General features: G+C 35.4%; 1 protein-coding gene across 14 annotated transcripts in view; it reads left to right on the forward strand.

The window, feature by feature from the left end:
- Nucleotides 1-22,632, forward strand: part of CLOCK (clock circadian regulator) — a 64,385-nt gene that overhangs the window by 26,300 nt on the left and 15,453 nt on the right. For 12 of the 14 annotated variants that reach the window (XM_077177535.1, XM_054633604.2, XM_077177534.1 and 9 more), the window contains 10 exons: nucleotides 2,747-2,857; nucleotides 5,080-5,170; nucleotides 6,845-6,904; nucleotides 7,308-7,456; nucleotides 11,552-11,643; nucleotides 12,949-13,038; nucleotides 14,336-14,456; nucleotides 16,032-16,145; nucleotides 18,588-18,706; nucleotides 22,464-22,546. In XM_077177535.1, the coding sequence (XP_077033650.1) occupies nucleotides 5,124-5,170; nucleotides 6,845-6,904; nucleotides 7,308-7,456; nucleotides 11,552-11,643; nucleotides 12,949-13,038; nucleotides 14,336-14,456; nucleotides 16,032-16,145; nucleotides 18,588-18,706; nucleotides 22,464-22,546 (875 nt within the window). In that variant the 5' untranslated portion in view covers nucleotides 2,747-2,857; nucleotides 5,080-5,123. Of the gene's footprint in view, nucleotides 1-2,746; nucleotides 2,858-5,079; nucleotides 5,171-6,844; nucleotides 6,905-7,307; nucleotides 7,457-11,551; nucleotides 11,644-12,948; nucleotides 13,039-14,335; nucleotides 14,457-16,031; nucleotides 16,146-18,587; nucleotides 18,707-22,463; nucleotides 22,547-22,632 lie in introns of those variants that run through there. The other 2 variants (XM_077177536.1, XM_054633609.2) reach the window with 2 other exon arrangements.

The raw sequence follows: 22,632 nt of genomic DNA on the forward strand, positions 1-22,632 counted from the left end.
TGGCTTTGATTCTTTAAACAAGATCTTCTCTACAGCTAATCCTCAATGATTTTAATAACTATTTTGCTCCCCTGGCAAAATTGGATTATAGCAGAGAAATCAGATTGTATTAAAGAAGTAAATCAATTTCTGTTTGAAGAAACTGTAGGGCTGGAAAACTGTATTGCTTCATATGTTTTTCCTGTGATAATCCTGGTGTAAAATTATTTGCCTTAATAATACAAGCCACCTCACATTATTTCTGGGGGTGGTAATCTGCAAAATCATCTAAGTATTACTTGTATGCCATGATATAAATTTGACATAAATCAAGGCATTTGTACAAAAATATTTTTTACAGTACAAGAGCAATACTTATTCTTCCTCAAAAATATTTTTCAGTGTTACCATTATGGTGAAGTGCTGGAGACATAGGGATTTCAGTTACTGGCTCTGTACAAAATGAAATACAGGCAATGCATTCACCATTGTCCCACTCATTTTTCAGTGCAATCCTGACAGAACATTTGTCATTAGCAAGACTGTACAGTAATTTCAGAGTTTGTTCAATCTTTGAATTTGTTTTCAATATTTAATATTACCAATGTGCAATCCAATATTGTTAATAAAATTGGACTGAAGGTACTGAAATTCTTTCAGTCTAAAAAAATGGAATTCTTTATCAGATGGTGTTAACTTTATTACTTTATGTTGTATTATGACTTTTTACCCTGTAACTTATTGAGAACCTTTTTTATTTGGCCAAACAATGACTTGGGACCCAATAACTTATTGCCTTTCCGTGAGTGATAAGTCAGTATCGTGCAGAATTTGCAGTATTGCTAGTTTTTGTAATTTTTCTACAGATTGAGCAATTTTGTGTAGTAATGGTTTGCACATCCATGGCAGCAACTAAGATTTTTGATTGAGGACCTCAGCTTCCTTTAAGATAGTAAGTTTCTAGCCACCTTGGTTACAGAAAAGTTGGTAAACATGCCTGAATGTGTTTAAAACACGTAGTGTCAAGCGACAGACACACATAATTTATTTTTCTAAAAACTAATGAGTTATGGAGACAGAATGATGACCTTTGAACACTTAAGACTGCCAGTGCTGGCATGTAGGCGTTTTAACCTTTCTGCTGGCTTTCACATGCATGCCATTTCTACTGAGTTAGAGATCTATGTGGTTTTGGCAACAAAAGCTTTTCCACTGTGATTAGCTTCTCTTTTGGTCTGACTTAAGCTTACTTGTCTTCTTTTATGATATATGCGTATTCCTCTCCTGCTTTTCTTAAAATCCCTTTTTGAAATATGTGTAAGAGCTCACTTTTTGAAATTATAAAAGATGGTTCTGTGATTAGGACCTGTAGAGTTTGTCTTAAGTGTGTAATTGTGATTTAAAAGAAATGCACCTCTACATACTGCAGAGAGGAGGTCTAAAATTTTCATCATTAGAACTCTGTTAGGCACTGGGTGAGAGTTGGCAGAGTTGTTCCACTCCAAGCAGTTTAAAAACACTGGTTTCATGTTGCAGACTTCCATGGGACTCATTGTCACTATTAATGTTTGCACTTGTCAAATGGAACAAAACAGAATAGGAGAGGAGGCTGTAAACACCTAAAAAAGTAGGTCAATGGGCCAGCAGGTTATTTGGCCAGGCAAGAATGAGTGGCTTCATTGAATCACATTGTAATTGTTTTTCTCCTGTTGGCAGATTGTTCTGCTATGCTTTAACTTTCTATGTTAATGTTTGCATCTGCATTTTAACCACTTGAGAACCTCTGTTAGGTGCAGGAGAAGGCACTCTTAACTTTTAAAATCAAATGAGTGGTAATTCTGGTGTTTTCCGTAAAAGTCATCAATGAATTTACAAATAGCATAACCTTAGTTTATAGGTTCCAGCTTCCTTTTTAGATTTTAATATACTTTAAAATAACATTTTTTAGAAATGGAGGAAGTACACGTTGTAGTGAATTTGTTTTATTTTCAGGACAGTAAGCAAGGCAGATAGAAACAGGGAGAGGGAAAAAACTGATTTAATGTAGCTTAAAAATGTGGAAAGCAGCATGGTTCAAGGGAAGTGACTATAAATGAAATGTAATGGTATAAAGAGACTGGAAGTAGGCAATCACTTATGTCAGTGCTGAGTTCTTGTTTGGAAGAAGTTCAGTTGTGAAGCAAGTTTGTGATACATTCTAGGAATTGATTTTGAAGTGGATTTTTAAACAAGGAGTTAATGGCTGTGTTTGAGGAAGAAGCAATAATGCAACTGGGCAACTTTGCTAGTTGTGAACAGCAGCAGCATTCTACACTTGCTGGAGTCCCGAGAATAATAATTCTGGAGACTTGGAGAGGAGATGTAACACAGGAAGCCAGAAGAGACCCTAATAAGACCTTCAGTGAAAAGATGTTTAAATAATGGTGTATAAATACACTTTGAAGGTAGTGTAAGTGGATGTGAAGAAGTACATGATATGAGTGATACCAAATTCAAAAGTGAAAAGGACATCAAGGCTGAAGATATAGGCATAAAGTGATAGCTTAAGGCCAAGATAAAACTGTGTCAGAATGTCTTGCTTATCAAGAAGAGCTTTAAAGCAATGTCAATTCAGATAGTAAAATACTTGAGCTAGTTTTGATAAGCAGAATATTGCATTTAGAGATTATGCTCGTTAAAACAATTGCTTGTCTTTATTATAAAATGAAGAAGTAGATAATTTTTAAATTCACTGATTTTCAAGTTCTTCATTGTTATTTTTTGACAGTTTGGAATTTATTTTCTGCTGAAGAGGATACCTCTAACTCCACATTGTTCTTCACGGGAGCCAGGTTTCATCCCTAAAACTCATACTTCAACAAGTCCCAAAGTGTAAAAGGTAAAACTGTGTTCTTATAATTGATAAGGTTCCCATGGCTTTCAGTTATCAACACTGATGGGCTGAGTAGCAGTGTTAAGTAGTGTCTTTTGCTCTCCAGACCATGACTGAATTTGAATCTTAGAAAATAGACATAGTCCTTTATTTACCTAGAGTTTGCTTTCAGCTTGACTGGTTTTGGTGGCATTATCTCTGCAGTCTTATCCTTGGCATGTATAAGCACTGAGAGTGTTCAGAGTCTTGCAAATTTGGATGCAAAGAGAGAAGGGTCGGACCTTGAAAGGTGAGAAACCAGTGTGCTACAGGTGCATTTCCTGTACTTTTCAGTACTTTAAACGATTTGTCTTGGATACCAGATCTAGGTTGTCGGTTCTGACATAGAATCTATAGATTGCAATGAATGATCTTGTTGAATTCTGGGAATTGAGTGCTCTGTTAAAGTGAAAAATACTGATTTTTAAATTCTGATTCTGCATAGTGAATATGTCAGTTATGTCACAAGTAAAAGTTTTCTGTATTTAGCTGTACAGGTGGTTTTCTTTTGCAGATTAGGGAAAGTGTATAATTTGTCTTACAGAATTTCATGTTACTCTTGATCCCTATAATTTTAGATGCAATTTCTGTATAAAAATTAACACAGAGCTAGAAGTGTAATTAGTGCATAGTTGTATTAGTGCTTACCATGTAAGCTAAATGAAAACAAGTTTATAGCTTTTGTCTTGATTGTAAACTTAGTTCCATGCCAGTCACAATAGTTAGCTTTTACTGCTGAGCAACCTGTCTCTTGTTGTGCACTTTTGTGAAAAATTGAAATAGACACTTCTTCACAATTCACTTTTCTCATGCCATTTATGGCTGGTTTTAAACGCCACAACTCTGTTACTTGGCAAAGTAATTTGGGGAATTTATTTTGTCAGTATGGCCAGTGCAGTTGTTATTTGGAAGAATTGGAGGGAAGAAGTGGTTTGCTGCCAGTGTGTCTTCATAGCACTAGATTTTGGAGGTGAAGGCAAGGCAGAGGTGGTCTATACTAATTGAAGAAGTGGGCCATTTGGGCAGAAACACCAGCATGCCTTGTGATATGCTTTGAAAGAGATTCTACTGCAACACAGCTCTCCTATTTACTTTCCTGCTGCACTCAAGTTATGAAACTTTCTGGTGAAAAATGCTATTCTTGTGAAGGAAACCCACACAGTATGTGGCTGTTGTAGATGCAGAGATAGTTTGGTTAATCACAAGCTTTCTTCCTCAGTTCACTCCTCAGGCTTTTGCTGCTGTATTTCTTGTGGTATTGACACTGCAAGTTCCACTGGTTTTCGTACTCTCAGAAACAAATCTTTTTCAGAAAATATTGAGTCACTAAATTAACTATTTAGTTTGTAGCCTGCTAAAAATTCCTGAAGATTGGTAAGTTCAGCTCTTATAAAACATATTGCAAACAGTTGTTCCCTAATCAGTGCCAATGTTACAATCCTGCTGCTCCATTTGAGCAGCCTCTGAAAACTGACTTTTCATATGAAAGAAACAGGTTTAATTCTATTGGTTTATGTTTGAATTTAAGCTTAGCCTTTTCATAACCTGTGTTGTATTCCTTCTCTCACTATTAATATTTCATTCACATTCTTAAGTCAAAGTCAAATGCACATCTGGAAAACCAAAAACTTCCTGTCATGAGTAAGTGACTGCTTTAAGATATAGTCAGATTAAATTTCTCACAGTACATAGATCACAGTCTAATCAGTATCTTGTTATCTTTTTACATGTCTGTGATAACAATGTGCTCAAGAAAAAGTACAGTAAGAATAAATTATAGTTGTAAGACTAAGTGCTTTCTGTTTGCAGTATTTCTAAATACAATGTACTGCTAAGTGTATTTAACATCTGTTCAGCCCTCAAACTTATGAGGGTTCTTTAGGAAAAAGTTCAAATATAAACTAAAAGCTATATCTGAATTCAGAGTCATAAAGTGGTCTGTATTGGTTTAGTACAGACTTATTTACTGCAGCCTTAATAATGTTCTCTTGAACTCTGTCATTTAAAATGAGGTATTAAGGCCCAGGTTATGTTGGTAATGGAGACTGCTTTAGAGAAGGTAGGAGGGCAGAGCAGAAGGCTGGAAGAGAGGGGAGGATTAGGAGCAAATGAAAATGTCAGTATGCTTTAACAAAGAACACTTTTTTTTTTCCCTCAGTCACATTTTGATATTTTTTCTTCTCTTACAGGCAAGCGTACAAATGTCTACCACAAGACTAAAGTGTGCTATTTTATGTTTTTTACCATAAGCACCCATAAAATGAGCTCCATTGCAGACAGGTATGTTAATAGATACGGAGAGTTTTGGGAGAATTGCTGTTCAGTTCTTTAATAGTATTTTTTAATACAGTTAGTACATTTAGATGTTAACTTATGCAAAAATTAAAGAGTGAGGTTTTGGTTATTTTTGACAAAGTTAATTTGGTAGTTGCTAGATGTGTCATTTTGTAGTCACTGGAAATAGTGATTTCAATTGCCTGAGGTTAATCTTAAAATGCATTACTTGTTTTCAGTGTTGGAACAACATCTCTGCAAGCTGAGCTGATTTTTAACGTTTACTTGAACTATTAATTTTTCAGTACTTCAGTTTTTGATTAAGAAAAGCAAATACATTTAAATGATTAGTGTTGCTGTAGATGATAGTAAAGTGACCTGCTAACCTATTTCAAGGGAAAAGTAATAGCTGAGGTATGTTTTCTGCTTGATTCCTTGAGCTGCACTCTCTTAGCAGCTTAGGTGAACATCTGTATTTAATATCCTGTATATTACCATTTTTGAGACTTTGGGAAATGAAACTTGCATCTAATTTGTGTCAAGTTAAACACAATTTAAAAGAAAAGAAGAAAAGCAAAAGGTAAAATTTCTATAATGCTTGTTTAACTTATCAGTTTTTCTAGTGAAATTCTGTGGCATCTCACTGCAGCTTCAGCCTTTTAAATATATGACTTGCTTCTACAAGCTTGATGTTTATGTAGTAGTATACAAAATAGTAACTTCCTAACATCACTGCTTATCATAATGTACAGTAAAATTGCCTGATGGTTTATAAATCAGAGAGATGAGATAAGCAATGTAGAAAAGTTACTTGGCTTAAGGGAAGGGAACATTAGGATAAGAAATTTCAGGGTAGACAGACAGAGCTCAGTGTGGACAGCACTAAACAGACTGAAAGCAGGGAGAAGTTAGAGAAATAACATGTGAAAGTCCATTATACAGCAGTTTTGGGAAACAGAAGAACAGTTTTGACTTCACTTTAAAGGCAAAAGGAAGTGAAACAAAGGAATTGTAGGAAGGATGCTGAGGCATCTTTAAAGGAAAACACATTCTTATTTTGGTATTTTAACACCTCTTTAGCAGTAGATGGACAGTTGTCAAGCTAAGAAAGTTATGTGATACTTATTGAGGAAGAAAATATAAAGAATAGTTACTGTTTAACATTTATATTAATTGTGTATTTATGAAATTGAATATGTGGATGAAGTATAGCATATTCCTTAGCACTCTTCCACTAATAGATTTCAGAATTCAAGAAAAATACATATTCAGTAATTGGAATGGAAATTGTCAGTAAGTAAAAATAAATCACATATGTCCTCTCTCGTGTTTTCAAAAGGGAAAGGTAATGCAAGTAATCAAAAAGATACAAAACCATATTTAATCATTGTTCAATTAAGTGTTTGTATAGGGCTGTAAGTTCTTTTGAGAAACAGTTGTGTCAGAAATAGAAGTTTTTTTTGCTTTTTCTTTAGTAAATGCAAACAGAACATAGAAGACTTAGCTCCAGGTTACTGATTATGGTCCTTGTGAGACATCACAGTGAGACAGTTGCTTTCTTGATGTAATGGAGATGATGATAGTGAATGGTCAGCTCTTTCCCCTTCCTCCTTCTTTGTTATTGGACTTTAAAGGAGAGGAATTTCCACTCCAACATTTATTTCTTTTTGTTTCTTTCAGAAATGATGGAAGCATTTTTGATGGGCTGGTGGAAGAAGATGACAAAGATAAAGCAAAAAGGTAAATTTCAAAGTTACTTAAAGCTAAGAAAGGTTCTATACTTTAGGCTTTAACTTATCAGTGTGATTTCTAAACAATAAAATGGTTACTCCTAATTATAAGCATATTACTCAACAGCATTTCTTCTACTGTGATTTTTCAGGTATATTGTATATTTGTAATTGTGGTTCAGTTATTTGTGTTTTGTAAAAGGATATTTTATTCCAAAGGCTTCACTGCACTGTTCCTTGAGGAGGAAGCCATTCTTCAAAAATATTGTCTGAGATATGGAGTAGGTGTTTTTGTGACAGTTATCACAGCAGAAATTCTAAAGGAGCTGTTTGCTTCAGGAACCTGGAAGTAGTATACAGCTTATAAGAAAGTCTCACAGTTTTTATAAAACATTTTCATATTTGCTTTTCAGAGTGTCTAGAAACAAGTCCGAAAAGAAACGTCGAGATCAGTTCAATGTGCTTATCAAAGAGTTGGGTTCCATGCTTCCAGGTAATGCTCGGAAGATGGATAAATCCACTGTGCTGCAGAAGAGCATTGACTTTTTACGGAAGCACAAAGGTAACAATAAATCTTATTTATAAATTCTTAACTTTTTAAGTGATACATTATTACAAAAAATATTAAAAATTTTGCAGCTTCTTTAAGGATTTTGTCAAAAAGTTGTGAAGCGCTTCTGGAGAAAGACATTCTGAAGATCATCTAGGTAGCAGAGATATAACTGTGTAAGAGCCAGGACTATTTGTTTTGTCTCATAGTTGTCAATGAAATCTGTTTGGCAAAGAGAAGATTTATTTTTTAAATAACCACGAAGTTTTTTGTTCTGGACAGATGTTGGTGCAAGTTGTTAAAAGTTTTGCTTCACAGGAAAACTGCTGATCCCTTTGACTGGAAGTACTTGCTGGAAATACTTACTAGGTTATTTAGATAAGCCGGACTTGAACAGTTGATTTGTTGCTCTGGGTTCTACATGAAGCAAGATAAATCACTGAAAAGCTAGTCCAAGAGAAGTTAGTGCTCCTTCTTGTCATCTCAAGTGCCTGCACACCTCGCTGCTTAAACAAAGGTGATAAGGCAGTAGGGCATTGTGGTTTCCAGCAATGTTTCTGAGTTGGTTGCTTGACAAGAGAAAGTGAAGTACTGGGGCAGAGAGACCAGGAGTGTAGGCATTTTTGCATTTTTTTTCCTTTTAGCTGGGAAAAAATCTACAAATACATTAGCTAAACTTTAAAAAATTTTAAGATGTATGCATGGATGTATAAGCCACTGAGTGTATGTGTGTGTGTTGTTATTTAAAGGTTGTGTGAAATGTCAGAATGATCAATATCCTTGAACATCCTTGCTATGCTTTGTTCCTCTGGCTGTTTGCATCAGCTGATGGTGGGATATACCCAGATATGTTGTACTGAAGTTTATTACAGGTTGTTATTTCTGTCATGAAAAAAAAATTCTTCCACCAAGTGTATTCTTGTTTGTGGCTGTTAGATATTATATATATAAAAATATCTCTGTTCCTGCTCCTACACTTGTTCTTAATATGGCACCTTGTGGTTCACACTGCCAAAAATAAGATGAAAACTGAAGAAAATGGACTCCTTTGCTAATTCTTTAATTTCCTGCAATACATACTGACTAAAAAGCAGTATGGTCAAAAGAAGTAGCTATAAGGTTATAAAATAAGTAAAGCTATTAAGTGGATGAATAGTTATATAATTATCAATAATATATGTGTCAATTTAAGGTATGAGAAATGTTTTTCCATGCCCTAGCATGTCTCTTCCATTAGTGTTGTGTTTCCAGCAACACCAAATGTGTACTGAATATTGCTATTAAAATTGTAAACATAACTCAAATGAAAAAGGAGGGGGTATAATTTATATGAGAATTCATAGATTTGGGGGTTTCCTTTCCAATTAAATATTGATTGTGCTGTTTTAATTTTCTGAGATACCTGTGTCTCATGACAAAAATAAAAGCCGTATGAAGGCCCCTCTTCTGTAAAATTTAGTTATTTAGGTTATAAGGCTTTGTGAAAATCAGTTCTGTTTCAAAATTATTTTATCTTGCTGATTCCTGACACAAAACATAGAACAAATGTGTGTCAGCCAGCCAGCAGCACCAGTCATATTATTTTTTTCTTCAAAATGCTTTCTGAGATTTGAGTTTTTAATAAAGGGGCAAAAAGCAGCTCTGGAGATGGTTGCCTTTTAAGGCATGGCACTTCTGTCCTTCACTTGGTGTGACAGAATGCAGCTCTGTGTGACTGCACATATCATATTAAGTTCCCTAAAGCTCTGGCTGCCAGTCCTTACTAGCATTGCTGTGCACTATTTTACATTAAAATGTTTTTGGACAAAGTGTTGGCAAAGTTCAGAAGAATATTTTATCTTCTGAAGTGCGTGGATATGTTACAATAAAGCTGAATGACCTAGCAATAAATGGATTGTTCAGCACTGAGTAGGTGCTTTATGGTTGAAATCCTACTGTGTTCAGCCATCAGGATTTAACTGCATTGCTTCTGGCTCTTTCTGGACTATCTCCACGTTATCCAAGCTAGGTACTCTGGCACCAGCTCCAGATGAACTAGCTGAATTGGTTGTTGGCCAGTGTGGATTTCTCACTGGGGAAATATAGGAGGCTAAACATACTGAAATTGTATCACTGGGAGCTTCTCTTTGACTAATACTGCCTGTCATCTTTCTTTGAATTTGTAAACAAGAAATTTTTTAGAATTAGTAAATAATGAGGAATTTAACTGCAGGAAGAATAATTGCAAGTAGTAGACTGATACTCCTACAACTCAAAGAGAAATGGTACAGATCTTGGCTTGGCTAGCAATTTCTTTAGAGAATTCTCAGTGCTGGTGTAGACATACTTCAGATACAGAACTTGAAGACTGAAATTTAATGTGCAAGTTTGGTTATGCTCATTTTGTTACCTAGCTCTGGAACGTGGCTCTACTGTCATTTATCTATGAGTGCAACCTTCTGACAGAATTTCTAGGTATTTCTCTGAAGGTACCAAGTGAAACAGATTCTTTCTGTTGCTTTCTGTTTGCCTCTGTCATACTTGCTTTAATGATGGAAAATATAAAAGAACACCTGTACTTGTGCTATTTCAGAATGGTGTGTAAGAGGTGTGAACTTCAGCTTTTATTCAGCATAAATCCATTCTAGTGCAAAAGACAGACTTTTTAATTCTGAAGTAGGATGGTTATAAGGGCTAGAATGAGCCAGTGAATCAGACTTTCCCAGTTTAAAGTGAACATTATCTGTGTTCTGTGGAATGAATGCACTAAGTTCCTGGAATTTTGCCTCCACTTTGGTGGCAGAGCTTTTCATTTTTGTGTCCTTTGACTTGCCCTTCAGTGTTCAGTATCTTTGTGCTAACTGAAAAGCTACATTTGGAGTTATGCTTAGGTTTTATTTATTCTCCAGCCCACTCTTTCTGCTTTGTGCTGCCATTTCAAAACAGATTGGAAGAGCCTGATTAATTTCTATGTTTTGTGAGATCTGATAATTGGAAAGTCTTATTTGTTGTTTTTTTCACCTCTTCTTGCAGCTTTCCACTTTTGTCCAGTTTCTTGCATGACGTTGCTGTTGTTTGCTGTTCTTTTAGTTAAGTCTAAAGCTCTTTTATAAAGTTTTTTCCCTTCGGTGTGGTAAACAAAATTACAAACTGCTCCAGCCCTTTGCATATTTTAACTCAATTCCAGATTTTCTGGCTCTTTAACCCACCTTAACTAAAACTCTAGCTTATGATCTTTGTGCAGATTTTTCCTTTAAAAATCAAAAACCTTAAAAATTGGTTTGGTTCTTTTGATTTGTCTGAATACTTAATTGCTTGTCCAAGATTGTTCTTAAAACCAGCACTTCTGTGATGCCCTTGTTATTCATCAAAACTGAAGCACTGTGAGGTCTCGCTTCTTGTTGTTCTGGTTATCGGTTGATAAGGAAGCATCACTTTCAGAACCCAGGGTCAGGCTTTGCTTAGCAGCTGTTGATTCTCTCACCTGTATATGGAAGTTAATCTATATACTTCTCAACTCCTTCAGGAATTTCTGCTTAATCTCTACTTCTGTGTCCAGGTTCATCTGTGTGTTTGTAACAGGTAGGAATTCTAGAGTGGAGACTGTCATACAGCACTTAACAATCTTGGTTGAAAAACTTCTCTTTTTTAAGTTTAACCAGAAAAGAGCAGGAAGAAGAGAAACAACAATGACATTTTTTTTTTGCAAGGGTTAGAATGACAAGGATTTGCCAAGATACTTGAGCATTAGCCATTTAAATTACATAAACAGATTAGGAATTTTGGCTTTCTAAACCTTTGTAAACAACACTCTTAATAAAACATTTTATTACAGTCTCAGAGGAAAGCATAGTATTTTTTCATTATCAAAGTCCATTACTTCAGTATTACCTTGAAGCCTGGCAGGGCTGCAGCACAAACTGGTTGAAGGAAAGAGAAAACAAATTTAATTATGACAGAGGAGAAGACATTTATTTTCTTTTTAAGGAGCAATATCTACATGTAATGAATGAACAGCAGAGGAGACTTGAGAACTTCTGCTGTTTCTTTAATGTGTATATGTAGTTTAGGGGAAAAAATGGCTTTTGGAAGTGTTAATCCTTACACTGTGTATGTGTTTGATTGTAGAAATTACTGCACAATCAGACGCCAGTGAAATTCGACAGGACTGGAAACCAACATTCCTTAGTAATGAAGAGTTCACACAGTTAATGTTAGAGGTATATTATTTCTGGTTTTTTGGGAGTAGAATAATTCCTCTCCAGGAGTCATTCCATTATGAAATTTTTCAGTTTGATGGCATACCTTTTTATTCTCATATTTGGGTTGTAAGTATATGTTTTCATGAAGATAAACCATCAAAATTCCTATATATTCAGAGTTTCAGAATTATGTTTCAGAAAAGCAGATTTTCTTTGAACTATATTTTCAATTAAATAAACATAGTAACAGAGCAAGACCGTAAATTAAGGTATTTACTGTCCAAGTGGATATTTTAAATTATCAACATAAGGAAGGTACTAGAGAAAAAATTATTAGGCATAAGTTAAAAATCCTAATTATGAAAAAGGCATAACATATCCATGTAACTTGTGAGCAATAAGTGTTTTAATTTCTTTACTTGCTATGCTTTCCAAAACTTGTGAGAACATTACTTTGCTGAAGATTACTTGATTAGTTACAAAACTACAGAAAGAAACTTTAAGTATAAGCTATTTTTTCATTAAAAATGAGCATAAGTAATTTATATCTTGTTAGTGAAACAATTTTTAGTAATAGTTAAAAATATTACAAATTAACAAAAACTTTTTTAATTTTCATTCCATAGTTAAACCTTTGCTTTGATGCAGATACAAAAAAAGTTCAGGGTTTTGGTATTCAAAAAATATTTTAAAGAATCCTCTGATGTAAGAGGTTTTTTCGAAGATGTGAGCTTTAAAATTTTCTGTTTAGAAATACAGTTCTGTCATCCTTTTGTTGGTACTTTTCAACTGAAACGTGTTGTATTCAGAGGAAAGAAATTTGAGTTCAGTAGAAGATAAGGCAGTCAATATTGTATCTCACAAGTTTTCAATAAAATCTCACTGCAAGTTTCTTTCTTTGAGATTGGGAATATTGAGATTTTTAAATACTAAAATTCATTGATTTTGCTGACTGTTTTACTTGTTCTTCTCATAATTTTCCCACATCTTCTTGCATTTGTCTCTAGCTCATTTTTATGAGCTTTCTGATGTCTAAAATGGTGACGGAATTAAAAATAACAGGAAGGCAGAGTGGGAGTTGGGGAAAACAGTGGCTGTCTATATATGTACTTGCTTCTGAAACCACAGATTATTTAAGAACAGAACAGTATGGAAATTGTAATGCTTTTAGTGTAAAAATAAGATTAAGGATTTTTACATTCCCATTTCTGTAATAAACTAAAGTAAAATTGGTCTGTATTATTTTCTGTATTGAATATAGCTTAAAATTTGTAGTATGCTCTGTTTCTTTTTTATTTAACTGCCCATTATGTTTAATTTCAGGCTCTTGATGGTTTTTTTTTAGCAATTATGACAGATGGAAATATAATATATGTGTCTGAAAGTATAACTCCCTTACTTGAACATTTGCCAGTAAGTAACAAATTGCTTTCAGTAGCATATCAGTTTGTCTGTAGTTGATTGGTGTTCTGATAGGAGTACTAATTAATTGTTGGCCTTTCTGGCTTTGTAGGACAGATATATGCTTTGTTTTAATGTTTCTGGTGTTTCTTTAGCACAACTGCTTCCTACTGGTCTGACTTCTATATTAAACATTTCCTTTGGAAATGCAGAATGCAGTCAGCACTGTGTTAGAAAGGATTATAAAGTGCCTAGCATCAGTTTCAGTGTAACTGAATTAACACAGTTGATTGCAGGAGACCCTTTAGAGTTCACAGCCTCTACATGAATCAGAAGAGTATTATGAAAGATCTAAATAATTGCATTTTTTTTAACTGCTTTTTTACTTCTTTTTTGTGAGAGCACTCTGATAAATACATTGGTGCTGGTTCTGCATTTTAAGTCAGTATATATTTTGGGTTTATCATACTCATTTGTCTTTAATCTGGGTGACATTGCTCACTGGTACATGTAACGTTTTAGTTTTTAAAGTTACCTTTGAATAATGTTACTCTGAAGTGAGGCAAATTAATTACTGTGAGCAGTTGATGAGATAAATTGAGTGCTTTTCTAGAAGAGAAGGACAAATTCTGTTTAAAGGTGAATTGTCTTACTGTGGTAAGAGACAAAATAAATTCTCTTAAGGTATGCATGATAACAGTCTGAGAATTTTTAAAAACATGCAGGTAATTGGGATTTTTAATTTTTCTTTTAGTAGAATTTGCCAGGTTCTCAGAAACACATTTGTTTCTGGCGTTTAGGGGTGATTCATGAATTCTCAACATACATTTTATGATTCCTCTTTTTTGAATACTTAACCAAATGCATTTATGCATGTAGTAGTTGTTCAGTTTTGCTGCATCCATTCCTGCTGTTCACAGTTTTGTGTCCATAGCTGTGGAACTGATTATAAAATGCAGTAACTGGCAACTCATGCTCACCCAGCAGCTCACTCATCACCCCTCAGTGGGATGGGGGAGGCAGTTGGAAGGGTAAAAGTGAGAAAACTCATGGGCTGAGGTAAAGACAGTTTAATAGGTAAAGCAAAAGCCGTGTATGCAAGTGAGTCAAAGCCGGGAATTCATTTACCACTCCCCATGGGCCAGGCATATCAGAGTGAGGTTTTTTTTCCTTGGGAAGTACTAATATGTATTCATTACTGACTCAACAAAGCCACCTGCTGGAACTGTGGCATTGTTTTGTATTAAAATAGTAGGCTTTGTGACATTGTACATCTTGAATTAATGCTTACTAAATCTTTTTCTTTCAGTCTGATCTTGTGGATCAGAGTGTATTTAATTTTATCCCAGAGGGGGAACATTCAGAAATTTATAAAATATTGTCTTCTCATCTGCTGGAAAGTGATTCCTTGACACCGGAATACTTAAAATGTAAGTAGTTATTTTTGGCTAACCCCTGTAGGCAGCTCAGCCCCACACAGCCACTCACTCACTCCTCTCAGTTCGACGGACAAAGAATCAGAAGAGTAAAAGTGACCAAACTTTTGGGTTGTGATAAAGGCAGATTAACAGGTGAAGTCAAAAGCTGTCTGCACAAGCAAAGCAAAATAAGGAATTAGTTTGCTCCATCTGTTCAGTAGGCAGTTGTTCAGCCATCTCTGGGAATGCAGGGTTATGTCATGTACAATGATTACTTGGGAGGACAAATGCCATAAACCCAGATGTCTTCCCCTTCCTCCTTTCCCTAGCTTTTATTGCTGAGCACATGCCATACAATGTGGAATATCCCTTCATTCAGCTCTCCCTGCTGTGTCCCCTCCCAGCTGCTGGTGCACCCCCAGCCTCCCCCCTAGCGGATCAGAGTCAGATAAAGAGAAGGCCTTTGCACTGTGGAAGGGCTGCTGAGCAGTAATGGACACATCCCAGTCTTAGCAGCACTGTTCTAGTCAAAATCCAAAACAGGGCACCATGTGAGCTGCTGTGTAGAAACTTAACCCTATCCCAGATAAAACCAGTACAGTGGTTGTGTTAAAACTATCTACTTGGAATTATACAGGATCAGTTTTTCCAGTGTTATTTAAGCAGACACATATACTTCAGCCCTGAAGAACAGAAGTGTTACTTTGTGTCACCCCTGTTCTAGAGTAGGATTTTCAAATTTATGTTGCCTTTCAGTCTGTAAATTTCCTGTGTGACAGAAATGTTCATATTGTTTACAGAGCTTCTATTTAGACACTTTTAGCAGTTGGCAAGTATAAATACATGGCAGCCTAATGGAGTTTGGGAGCGTGTGCTTTATTGAACTTAAGTTCAGGGCATTTTCTTTAATACCGCTTTAGGTCTCAGAGGTTTTCATGCCACTAATATTCAAGCCCTTTGTGCACAAAATCTAAAGGAGTTCTTTAGATTAGTTACTGTCATGCTGGTTAAAAGCAGCCAATGTTGATGCCTTATGATTTTACCCTTTATATTTTTCAAATCCTGTACGGCACTAGTGCATAACTCTAAACTCCATATAAAGTGTTAGTTAACTATTGGTCAGACAAAACAATCCGTCTAGGCCTGAGATTCAAGAATACCCTACAGTCTCAGGCCCCAAAAATTGTAAAGAAAAGTGAACTGGGGTGGGGGGAAGCAAACTGGGGGTATATGACTTCATTACCTGAAGCTGTAATTGGAGGATTAACCCCTTATATGTAAATGGACCAAATGTATATCTGTCTGAAAAACTCGTGACCATTGTCCATCTTGGGTGTATCCTCTGGAAGGCTTCTGACTGGTGTAGGTGTACCTGTTTGAAGGCCTTTTATAAATACCCACTTTATTCTTTTATTCTTGTCTAGCCTGTTCTAGGTAGCCACTCTAAGGCATCACTGTAGCTAGCTGTAATCACTACACTTACAGTATTTCAGTTGTATTCAGCTTAATTATTCCTGCATTTCATTTCATGTTGCATGTGTGCTTCATCAATCATATAGCCTATTACTTTGTTTATTTTTTTTCTAGCAAAAAATCAGCTAGAATTCTGTTGCCATATGCTGCGAGGAACAATAGATCCAAAAGAGCAACCTACATATGAATATGTAAAATTTATAGGAAATTTCAAGTGTTTGAATCATGGTAAGTAATTTCAGCAGTGTTGGAATGGAAAACGTAGGCAGCTCCACAGCTAAACTGGCTTGGGACCATGGTGCCAAATGTAGGTGAACTAAAATCAGGCATTCAAAAGAAGATCTTGAAGCAGTTTTGTTACTTCTATATTGGTGTAATGGAAAAGAAGAAAAACTGCCTATCATGTATTACAGGTCTGTGTATTTGAATGCAAAATGTAGTAAATGTGGTTAATACTTTAAATTAAGGAAAACTAGTATTCTGTAAAGCATTGTTCAAAAGAATGTAAGAGAAATTTAAGCAAATGCTTTAACATAAAGAATCTGAATTTAGTTCAGCATAAGCCATATTTAAGCAGGTGACTAACTTGAAGATCTGTGGTACTGAGTACCTGCAGTTCTCATTACACAGGCAGCTGAGAAGGAAAATGTAGGTTTTCCCCCCATTTCAGTTCTGTGCTTCACTTGACAGGAATTACCACTCAGGTGAGTGGGTGGGCCCTACAGTTTTCTGCCTTGAGTTCCTACTCCCTTCCACTGAAATTATTTTTATTAGCTATGTGTAATATTCTTTCTCTGTACTGTACTGCATCTCTAATCTGTTTGGCCAGGTTGTGCTGACTATTTAATTGAGAAGCCTGTTTATTTGTCCAAGTGGGTTCTGCAGTGTGGTCAGTAGTAGATTCTTAGAAAGCTCACCCAAAATATTATGAAAACCAGCATGTTGTAAATAAATCTATGGGTTTTTTTATCTGATACCAGTATTTCACAAAATGAGAAGAGGTTGGGTCTTAATGCAAATGCAGTTATGTAATATTATAGGAGACACAAGAAACAGTCCTGAAAAAGCCAAATATCATGCTAGTCCTGGAATGAGGAGTTAGAAAACTGCAGACCTATTGGTTGCAATTCAATATTTGGAAATACTCTGGTAAAAATAATTTAACTATATATGAATTTCAGGAAGCTAGCAGGGAATTGAATGGCAATCACTGTGGATTTTTCAGGTAGAAATAGCATCAAATCAGTTCAGCTTCCTCTACCAAAGAGTAACACACTGTGTGGATAAGAGGATAAAGCACAATGATGGACTTTCAATATATGTTTTTGTTATCATATTCTCTTCTCACAAACATATAAGGGAAGCACTTGTTAATTGAAATTGCTGGAAGGTAGCTGCAGGAACTGATTGAAAAGGTTAACCAGTGTTCACCATCAAAGTGCAGTTTTAATTGACAACTTCTGGATTTGATCAGTATTTTCATTAATGTTATGAACAATGGAACATAGTTTGCAGTTATGAAATAATCCACCAAAACCAACAGAAGAGTTCATCCCCAAATTAGAAAAGAAATTAATATGGGCTAAAAACCCAGAAAAATTGACTAAGAAATAATGCAAGTTACTACATTTAGGAATATCAAACTATATGAACAGGGATAGTTGCAATCAGTTACATAGAAGTCCTTTAGGAAAAGGAGTTACTGTGGAATGTAAACTGAGCAAGACCAAATCACCTTGACCAGCCACCAAGCTGAGAAAATGCAAAAGCCTTTCTAAAATATAGTCTAAATCACATGAAATAATCCCACTGTACACTTAGCACAAGGCAAGATAAACTCTGAAGAACAAAGGACAAAGGCTAAGAAAAAAATAAAAGAAACTGCCTGTTTTCTTTCTGATAGAAAGAGCAAGGAGCTGTGAGATGAAATTGCATGAAGAAAGTTCAGTAGGAGTTCTAATCTAGAGCTGAATTAAAACCATTGGGGCTTTGGAAAGCCTTCAAAGTGATTTGAAATCATCATCTCTAGACCTTAGTAAATATAAACTAAATTGGTAACTGCTGGAAATGAAAGATAAGGTTACTCTGTTTTGAGGTCTAGTCCATCATTTGCCTCCTTTTGATTCCATCTCTATGATTCAATAAGTGGAATTTGTTCCCAGCTCAGTATCCTGATTCTTTCACTTCCATAATTGTGCCTTTGATTCTTCTGTTACTTGCTATGTCGTCAGCATGTGTTGCTTAAATGTGATAGAACGTCTAGAAAAGAAATACTTGCCTCAGAGTTCAAAAGAAAATAATAGCCAAAATATAAAGATATTTTTCAAGAAAGTGTAATCCAGTGATTTTTACCAGTTAGCAAGGATTAGAACTGTTACTAGTTCCTTAAAAATGCTCCGTCAGCAATAATATCGTAATAGTGGCAGTTCTAGTTCTTTGGGAAAGTTACTTGATGGTCATGTTCCCATTACTACTATGTAACTACTCCTACTACTGTGGTACTATTCCTGTGCATGTAAGTCTAGATATGATGGAGCATTTTTCTTAATGCCTGTTAAGTTACAAGCAAACCACAGATATATATTGGGCCACTTATCTTCTGGTATTACTGCCATTTTGCTCCATACTTACACTGTCATGTGTGTTGTCATCTCCTCTGTCTGCCCGCAGTTCCCAACTCAGCGCACAATGGTTTTGAAGGAACTATTCAGAGATCACACCGGCCTTCATATGAAGAGAAAGTTTGTTTTGTGGCCACAGTTAGATTAGCTACACCTCAATTTATCAAGGTATGTACAAATGAAATCACTTTGATATCATTCTTAAATGGACTCTGAATGGGAAAACTTCAGAGAGAATGCACACAACATTTGAAATACTAATGAAAACTGTAAGGAATCCTGTTATATGAAACTGAAAGTGTCTGTTTCTTACTTCAAATAAACTAAGTTTTATGCAAAGTATCAAACAAAGTTGTGGTGAACACTAATTTTAAATAGTAACGTAAAGAGAATATGCATGAAATAAATTTCTAAGTCCACAGGAATATAATTTAGCAAGATGAACTTAAACAACATGAAAGATTACATTGAGATTCCACTTTCACTGGAGAAATGATTGATTTTAGTTGAAACTTGGATGTGAATTTTTTGTTCCTGGTAGTCTTTCTGCAGTTTGACACAAGTAAATCTCAGAGGGCTTAATGAAAGCTTACATTACTTGTCAGTAATGAAGAGTTAGGTTTGAGGTAATAGAAATCTTTTGTTTCAGTGCAGTTATTCAGAAACTCAGTAGTTTAAACCTACCGTTTTGCTTAGCTGCTAATGTACAATGTGAAGTTGCCTTTCCAAGGTTAGAATTGAATGCATATGATACTTGTAGTTCAATAAGTATAATCCTGTTTCTTTCCAGAACCAGTCAAAATAAATACTCAGGATAAAGTACAGTATAGTCTGTGATTGTGATTCCAATTATATGTTTCATACAAATGCATGAATCAAGGTTCAGGGTAGTTTGCTATGTGACATTTAGTTTTGCAATTCAGCTGTAAAGTAGTGCCATGAAATGTATGTGGCCCGATGTTAAACTACTGTAGTAGGCTGTAGTACAAGAACTCTTAACATTTAAACATTCTGCCTCTTAAGTTTAAAACACTGATGTCTTGAGTTTAAGACTGTTGGTGGTAGCTTCTGAAGACATGGTTTATATACTTTGCACTTCAAAAGCATAGTAGGAAGCCTGTGGAGAAATCATATAAACCTCTTCAGTTCTGTCAGGCTGAATAGGAATTTTGTGTCTCCAGACTCTATGCAAGAGAAAGTTTATTCTTTCTGAAGCTATGGAAATCTGTCATGTGACACTTTTCTTCCCATGCAGGTCTAAAAAATATTCTTCCTGTTATGCCTACAGTTGGTAGATATGTTATATGTGGGATTTTTGCTTCATGAAATAATTGTGGAAAAAAAGACCAACCTGACATTTGCAATTGCTTTTGTCTTTTAAAGTATGACAGTTCATTGTAAAACTTTTATGTTTCCTACTTCTGGAAGCTGAGGAACATCCATTTATGATCTTCAAGTGTCTCAGTCTCCTGCAGGCTAAAGCCTTACAGATTATTCTGTGGCCAAAGTTTCTTTCCTGTACTTGAACCTCTGAGCCCTGTGTGCCCAAGGAAGCTTCCATGTTATAAAATTTTTAAGATCCTCCTGAGACTTTCAACCGATGCTGTTTATTTGGGAAATCTTTTGAAGATTTACATTAAAGAAGAAGACTCACATTAAAGAAGAAGGCTTACATTAAAGACTTGATACCTTCTGTTATTATTGAGGCTAGCATTGACTAGACTTAAGCAAATTAGTGTCTGTCAGGAATTTTATGATCCCAGTAACTTCACTAACAAATGTGTGATGCAGCCAGTAAGGAGATGTGTGTTTCAATACTTGCCTTATTTAAGGTAGAACATTTCTGCTCTTCTGTCATTTACTCTCTTTCTTTCAGTTGGCATATGGTTCCAGATTTTTTTTTTCTCAAATATAATTTCTCAGGATATGCAATGCTTTTTGCACCTTTAAAGTTCACGTTTTTATTTTATGCATATGACTCTACCACTTCTGCAACAAAACATCTCACAAATTTTGCTCCCTAGTGAGGGCATTTGGTTGTACACATTCTTTAAAACATTTGTCTTGCATTTTGGCTAGTTGATGATTGCCTTCTATCAAGAAGGCAGGATTAATCCAGCCAAAAGGATTTTACCAGAATACTTTTTGTTACAAATGAAAGTCCTTTCTTTTCTAGATGCCTTGTTGACAACTTCAACAAGACGCCTTGTTGAACAAGCTGGCTTCTGCCCAGGGGTATTTTACAGTGGAATATCTGCAAATTATTAATATAAATGCATTGCGTAATTAGATACTAACCTGCTGCCATTTCCTCTCTAACCATTATGTTTTTACTGTGGTTTTACTGCCTGCATTCAGTGATTTTTACTTTTGTTTTGACTTGTGCCAAAATATTTAGATCAAAATAAGCAACAAATCAAAGGTATATCTCAAGGATATACTCTTGCTCTGTCATTTCTCTTACTTTGAGTGGTGCTTTATTAAATGCTGTAATTTTAGGAAAGTAGATGAGCTTTGGGTTCTAGGGGTAGTTTCAGGTTTGAAGCTTAAGTCTTGCTGTCTGGAGTTAACATCAACAGTCATAAATTTGTGCCCAGAGTTGTTAAGTTCAGTGCCTCCATCTAATTCATCCATTGTTCCATCATTTTCTAAGTCATTGTCTTTAGATTTTACAGTGATGAATGTGAGGGAAAAACATTGCCTAGATATGGTCACTTTTCCCTTTTATAGGAAGAAACTTAGATCTATTTAAAAACCTGTAAAATATGCAATTAAACTCCTTGGATTACAACCTGAAAGAATGAAAAGAAAGGTGGTCCCTCTGTTGGTCTTCTGCTGTATTTTTCTGCAGGACTACTTTAGTTACAGATGTTTTCAGAGCAGCAGTGTGCTTGTCTCTTCACACTTGTTATGAGTATTATGTCAGTGTAGCAGCAGCTTCCACATTGCAGTTTAGGAAACTCTTTTACCTGATCATCAATAGATTCCAGTGTGCTCCTGGCACTGGAAATGCCATTGCAAGCTCCTGCAAATGACAAATGTGTGCAGGTGTCCAAAAGAGAAACATTTACTTATCTCTTAATTTTAATGTAATTCTTTGAGGGGTGTATTTGTGTGCATGTATTCCATCATCCATCTTCCTTCTCCTAAGGGAGTACTAGAGGAGTTTGCAAAGGAATTGGTTGGCTTGGGGTGCGTGGTGTTGTGACTGTCTCTGCACGAGGCACAATCCTCAGTGGGGCATATTTACCTTTCTTGAAGGGGACAGTAGATGTTGACAGTAGAAGTCAGCTGAAGTTGTCTGAATACATTTGAGTGGAATACATTTAGAATTATGTGCAGAATACCTTAAGATTCTGTTGTAATGGAAATACAGCTGTTCTCTTACTTTTCATGAGTTCTAAACATAAGAATAGTGTGTTATTTGTAGTACATGTCTGTGCACTCAAAGAGATTTAGAGGACTTTGTGTTCACTAAAGGGAAGAATCATATTCCTAAACTCCGAGTAATGAGACCATTTTACTAATGTTGGGTTTTACCCATTAAAAACACAGACTATAATCAGACTGGTGGGAATGTTTCATCTCTTCTTTTGAGTGTTACAATTTAAAAGCATAACTGCAGGAACTATGGATTTCTTCTTGTACTACTGTGTTTGTAGATATTCCATTTGAGTTTATTCTCATGACATGGTTAGTCCATTTAAATCAACCAAGCATCAGCTTGGCACAGTTGAGATTAGATTCAGATTAGATTCTACCTCAGTACTGTGCGTCTAAACAAGCAAAACCAAGGAAGCTGTCTAAAAATAACATTATAACTATTGTGGAATTATCTACTAACTTTAGGTATGTCTGAATTTTGAAAGAGCTTAGGTACTAGAATAGAGCAGTTTTAATAGATTCTTAATTTTTCCCTTTTTAGGAAATGTGCACTGTTGAAGAACCCAACGAAGAGTTCACATCTAGACACAGCTTAGAATGGAAGTTCCTATTCTTGGATCACAGGTGCAGTTCCTTCTGTGTAGGAGCAATAGCGGCTGAATCACAGTGGTGGCTGTAGTATTTGGAGTTCACTAATCTGCATTAACTGC

Source organism: Agelaius phoeniceus, chromosome 4, assembly GCF_051311805.1.
Source record: "Agelaius phoeniceus isolate bAgePho1 chromosome 4, bAgePho1.hap1, whole genome shotgun sequence".
NCBI lineage: Eukaryota > Metazoa > Chordata > Aves > Passeriformes > Icteridae > Agelaius > Agelaius phoeniceus.